At 57.0% G+C, this 6,143-nt stretch overlaps 1 protein-coding gene across 1 annotated transcript; it reads left to right on the top strand.

Annotated features, from left to right (window-relative positions):
* The first annotated feature begins 368 nt into the window (after positions 1–368).
* On the top strand, positions 369–3,981 carry LOC116547140 (proline dehydrogenase 1, mitochondrial-like). The gene is made up of 5 exons (XM_032273190.1): positions 369–1,068; positions 1,251–1,367; positions 1,777–1,856; positions 2,748–2,829; positions 2,970–3,981. Exons 1-5 carry the CDS (start codon positions 958–960, stop codon positions 3,006–3,008), a joined length of 429 nt encoding a protein of 142 aa, XP_032129081.1. The 5' UTR covers positions 369–957; the 3' UTR covers positions 3,009–3,981.
* Positions 3,982–6,143: the final 2,162 nt, after the last annotated feature.

Raw genomic sequence — 6,143 nt, forward strand, 5'->3', positions numbered from 1 at the left:
GTCTCAGTATGTTGCCCTGGCTGGCCCGGAACTCCTGGGCTTAAGTGATCACCCCGCCATGCCTCCCAAAGTGCTGTGATTATAGACTCACACTACCACACCCAGCTAATTTTCATATTTTTTGTAGAGATGGTGTTTCGCTGTGTTGTCTAGGCTGGTCTCAAACTCCTGGGCTCAAGCAAACCTTCCACTTCGGACTCCCAAAGTGCTGGGATTACAGATACATGCTACTGCACCTGGCCTTTCTGAGCAGTGCTCAGAAGCCACCTCCTGACTGGGGAGGGGGTCAGAGTGGCCAGCTGAATGCTGGACCATCAGGGTGAGGGGTGTCTTTTCCTCACCCATTTTCTGTTCTGCCAGGGCAGACTGAAGGAGAAGGTCCTACAGAAGCAGATGTTCCTTTGGGGTGGTGTTAAACATGATGAGATGGTAAGATCTGCTTTCACTTTAAAGGAATATTTCTGGTGCTGCTTGGAAAGAAATGTCAGGGGCAAGAATGCTGCAGGAGGGCTGGCCTGGAGGACAGGGTGGGACTGCAGGGCTGGCTGCCCAGAGGGACAGGAGCCTGCACTTGCATCAGAGCTTCCTGGGAGGGCCCGGCTCTGGGGAGGAGGCCTGAGCAAGGGCTCCCCGCTGGGATGTTTCTGTCTTAGATATGCCTGGTGTTTCTGGGTCCTGTGACCCACATGTGAGCAGCCTGAAGTGCTGGTGTCACAGGGGGAAACTGAGGCAGGGACCCTGTGGGGGCTGCTCAGCAGGGGACAGGCAGTGTCTGTGCCCACTGCTGTCCCACACCTCCATGGCAAACACAAATCCCGCCAGAGAGCCCCCTCCCATCTCCACGGGGCCTCTGGAGTGCCAAGTGTGAGGCCTTCATGGGCAGTGTGGGGTGGGGCCAGGAGCCTGCTGCAGGCTGGCCAGGCCCCAGCCCTCCCAGTCCCACCCTGCACTACCTCCATGCACTTCTCAGGGCCCTCAAGGCTTTTCCTGTGGCTTCTGACAGGTGCAGCCAGTGATGATGGCTTCTCAGCCATTAAGCTCATGGCACTGGGGAGACCCCAGCTTCCGGTAGGGGCTGTAAGCTTTCACCTGTAGAGTCTGGTGCTGGGCGAGTCCTCAGGGAAGCTGTGAGCATCCACTAAAAGTGCAGGTGCCCATGCCTTAGAGGCCTGAGCTTGCCACAGGGGCCATGTGGGGGACTGGGGCGGGCAGGGGGTGTGTGCAGATGGCATTCAGGCCTGCATTTGCAGCTGCAGTTCTCAGACAGGCTGACCAAGTGGAGATGCTTCTTTCACCAAATGGCTGCGGAGCAAGGGCAGGTGAGCCTGGCTGCTACAGACACCAAGCTGGAGGTGGTGGTGCTGCAGGTGGGACAGCCCCCCCTTGTCCTTTCCTGGGGCTTGTGAGGGCATGAGCACTGTGGGGGGCCCACAGTGGGGAATGGCGGGCAGTGGTCTGAGGTAGTTCTGGGAACTCATCCAGGGCATGGGGCTCACTCCAAACTCCTGGGGTTGGCCTGGGGAGGAAGAGGAGGTCTGAGGGACTCTGAGCAGAGAGAGGAGATGTTGGTGGGAGGGCTGGGGAGCCAGTCCGGCAGGGAGTGGGCGTGCATCAGCATCAGAGCGGGAATAGACCTGTCTATGCAGTAGGAAGAAACCAGAAATGGATCTTATTCTATCAATAAATAAAGCCAAAAATAGCACCCAAGGCCAGTGGATTGGGGGAAGGATAAAATGTGAGTGAATGGGGCTGATCCAGGCCTTCTCACTTCTCAAGGAAAGCATCACAAAGGTGGGCATCACATCCAGGGCTGAGATTGAGGACTGGTTCACAGCAGAGACCCTGGGAGTGTCTGGGTGAGAGCAGCCCCCAGGCTGAGAGGATGTGACCATCAGCCATGGTTCCAGCAGAACCCCAGCAGCATCTTCCAGTCCTGGCTGCCCTGCCTGAGAGGGTGGGCCTTGGGGATGACAGTGCTGAAGGAACTCCTTTTCACACAGCAGGAGTTGACGGCCTTAGAGTCCCAGAGACTGGGCCTGGGCTGGGCAGGGTAGACATAGGGCCAGTAGAGACCCCAGAGAGGGCTTCTAGAATTATCTGGGTCTAGAGCAAAGATGGCACTCTCAGCCCTCCCTGGAGCTCAAGCTGGCAGGTGAAGGGTCAGAGCCCCACATCCCATCCTGTGGGCAAGGAATGGGACCAAAGTCACTAGGACCCCCAATTGAAGTGGGAGGTGACAGGGTGGTGCTTCAGTGAGCCATCCCCTCACACACTGTCAGCCTTGCCCACTGTGTCCACCCTGGTTCCCTGGAGCAGTGTCCACCTCTGGCCTGGCTGCCTCTGCTCGGCCTCTCCACAAGCTCAAAACAGCCCTAGGGTACTCAGAGTTTTCATAGCTGCGTAGATGCAGGACTCTTTGTTTTGGTTTTAAATTTTTTAAATGAATGTATTTTCATAAAGACCAGGTCTCACCATGTTGCCTAGGCTGTTTTCAAACTCCTGGGCTCAAGGGATCTGCCCACCATAGCCTCCCAAAGTGCTGGGATTACAAGTTTGAGCCACTGCATGCCACTGGTTTGAAATTTTTAAACAGATAACAACATTTACATTTTTTCTGTCTTAAAAATGCACACCAAGGTGGGTTTTGTGGTGGTTGGTGAACGGACTGGTTTGGGCCTGGATCCTCCACCAGACCCTAGCACCCACAGGTGGGGTCACCCACTCTGCTGATGCACCTCCTCCCACAGCACCGTGTACCTGCAGGACTGGAGCAGCCTCATCGACAGCAGGACCAAGCTCTCCAAGCACCTGATGGTCCCTAACGCACAGGTGACACCTCCGCTCCTCCGTGAGGCCCAGCTCAGCAGGGTGCTGAACTAAGAAGGGAACTCAGCGTGCCCTGAGTGTCTCTTGTTGCCCACCCTGGGAGCATAACATGACCAAGATCACTGCACACTCTGGCCCCACAGAGTCCCTATGGTCCACGGGGAAGAAGACAAACCCACTAATGTCCACATAAGGCATGGTGGGACAGAGACCCATGCAGAGCCTTAAGGTACCACAAGGAGAGGGTATCTGGGGACCTTCCCCAACTCATCTGTCCTTGTGCACCAGGTCACCCCAAACCAGAGGCCTGAGATGGCAACTGTCACTCTGCTTCTCCCTCGTGGTTCTGTGGTTGACAGCACTTGGCTGGGCAGTCCTCCCTTGGGGTCTCCTGGGTAGCGGTGCTCACAGAGTGGTGGGCCTGGGTCCTGGTGGAGGTGCCCATTTACATGTCTGAAAGTTGGTGCTGGCTGTGGCTTGGGCTTTCAACATGGCAGCTGTGTTCTAAAGGCCAGTGTCACCTGAGACATGAGAGCCAGGCAGAAGCTGGGTTACCTTTTCCTGCCTCACCTCAGGAGTCACACGGTGTTTTTCTGCCAAGTCTGTTTGTTAGAAGCAAGTCACCAGGCCAGCCTGTATGCTGGGGGGAGAGGAATGAGACTTCTCTGCCTGTGGGAGTGTGCCCAGGAACTGGCAGACTGCTTGAAAGAACAACCTAAGAAGGGATTGAAAGAACGAACAGAATCACCTTCAGAAGACACTCTGCAGAGGCAGCTTTCCATCAGACATCTAGCCCTGGTTCACTAAGGGCCCAGCCTCAAACTTAGAGCTACTGACCCAGAGCCTTGGGGTGCAACAAGGCCACCAGCTGTTGGAGACATTAGCATAGTGCAGCAAGGGATCTAGAGGTACTGTTTGTGCCCAGTGAGACAAGGCTGTTGGGGCCAGCAAAGGGGTGAGCGGTAGGCCCTGTGCTGCAGGGACCCTGTGGGATGGGTCCCCATGGCCTCTGAGCACCAGCTCCTTGAAGGCCTCATCCTGGAGGGTGCCCTGGTCTCCAGCCATGTGTCAGTGAGTGCTGCACGGCCGTCCTGTCTGCCTGTAGCCAGGGGTTCTTCCTCCTGGGCCCTCTCCCTGATCTGGATGGAACCCTTCTGTTTGATAATTGGGTGATCAGTATTCGTTTCCACAGTGTCACACGGGAGCTGCAGGGGCCCTCCCACAATGGTGGGGCCTCGGTGGGAACTGGGGAGGCTGTTAGAGTACAACTTTGGGGTGCAGGCCTGGACTGAGCCTGAGGCCCACTGGCATTGGCACTGAGCTCCGTCATGGTGCCACCAGGCCCCACGTAGGGCAGTGCACTGGCTGGGTTGGGGTTTGCAGGACATTGTGTTGCCGTGTCACACTGGCCTTCCCTCCCAGCTCTGCATGGGGGTGGTAAGAGGGTTCCTGTGGGCTGGGAACAGTGAGAGAGGTTTAGTCTGGGCCCCGGGGTGGCACTTTCTAGCCTTTGCTGTGGCCTGACTGTGTGCTGCACTCCTAGACAGGATAGTTGAAGCCCCTGCTGTTCCAGTTTACTGAGGAAGAGGAGCTGCAGATGACAAGGATGCTGCAGCAGATGGGTATCCTGACCAATGTGAGCTGCCCTGCTCAGGCAGAGGGCTGGGGCCCTGGGGACCTGGGACTCATGCAGAGGAGGGCACCTGCCTCGAGCAACAGCTGTGCTCCAACTCCCCCTCCCCTTGTGCCTCTCAGAAAGCCACAGAAGTGGATGTGCAGCTACTGGTGGATGCTGAGCAGATCTACTTCCAGCTGGCCATCAGCTGCCTGATGCTAGAGAAGCAGCACAGGTTCAATGTGGAGAGGCCACTCATCTTCAACACTCACCAGTGCTACCTCAAGGTCAGCTCCCACCCAGCCCCTTCCTGCCTAGGGGCTTGGAGACCGGCCACAGGAAGGGCTCCTCTCATCTGAGCTCCATGGTATCTTCCTGGTTCAATGCTAAGCACCTGCCAGGGAGCTGATGGGATGGAGGAGAGAGTGGGCCATGCCCCCGAAGGGCTGTTGGGGTCTTCGGCAGCACAGCTCACCAGGGCGGATCCCAGGGTCCAGGAAAGAGGCCCTTGGGTGGTGGCCACAGCCAGGCCTGAGGAGGAGGTTGAGGCTGGGGTGACTGCCTCGAAGTAGGAAGAAAGGCCACCGCTGATGCCTGCTGCCTGCAGCCCCTCCTCTTCTGAGAACCAGCCAAGAGTATTTAATGTGCAGGAGGAGGACAACAATCTTTATGAGGATCCACTAGATGTGCCCGACACCCCCAACTTGGAAGGCTTCACATGACCGTTTCCTCAAGCTCGTTTTCAGTTCAGTACCCCTCTTTGGGCCCTTCCTGAAATGACTCACCCAGGATGTCGCATGTATTCAGGGAGCCCAGGGGTAATTCAAGGCAGGACCCCCAGCCCAGCCTGAGGACCCCAAGCTTCTTAGGGACGTTAGCAGGTCCAGAGCTCTCAGGGGTGAGCCAGGTGCCTGGAGGACACAGGATGGCATGGGGAGGTGTCCAGGCAGGAGTCCCCAGTACACACCCCTTCCACAGTCAGCCTGGGAGTCTAGAGCATGTGATCGCTACTGATGCCTGGGCTGCCCCCACAGGGCTGTCCACCGGCCACATAGCATGCTGCAGACATCTCCACTGCCATTTCTCCTTGGGGACAGAGGTTGGAGGCCCATCCTCAACCACATCTGCTCCAGATGCCCTGATCTGCACCAACCCAGGCAGCTGCTGCCCAACTCTGGTGACTGCACCTGGGGGCACATGGGCCCAGGAAGGCCCCATCCTGCTGTCGCTTTGGCTTGCCCAGGCTCCCTGCGATTTTGGCCCTAGTCCCACAGGATGCCTATGACAATGTGACCCTGGACATGGAGCTGGCTTGCCATGAAGGCTGGTATTTTGGGGCCAAGCTGGTGCAGGGCGCACACATGGCCCAGGAGTGAGCCCGTGCAGCAGAGATCAGCTATGAGGACCCCATCAACCCCATGTAGAAGGCCACCAACGCCATGTACCTCAGGTTCGCAGCTCTCCCGCACCTCCGTCTTCCCAGGGCGGGGTGCCAAGAAACTGGGACTGAGGAAGGGACTTGGAGAGGCTGCTGGGGCTGACAGTGTCCCACCCTGCTGGAGCCAGAAGCCCCCAGCTGGAGTGGCATCCACGTGTGTCCAGAGGTCAGAACTGATATTTCCTCTGCTTTTGTGTTGTGTATTGCTTTTTTAAAAACATTAAGGTTATTCTTTTATAAATATAAAAAAGCCAATTGAAAAAA

This window comes from Sapajus apella, unplaced genomic scaffold, assembly GCF_009761245.1.
Source record: "Sapajus apella isolate SASKATOON/1434 unplaced genomic scaffold, GSC_monkey_1.0 scaffold2196, whole genome shotgun sequence".
In the NCBI taxonomy this organism is placed as follows: Eukaryota; Metazoa; Chordata; class Mammalia; order Primates; family Cebidae; genus Sapajus; species Sapajus apella.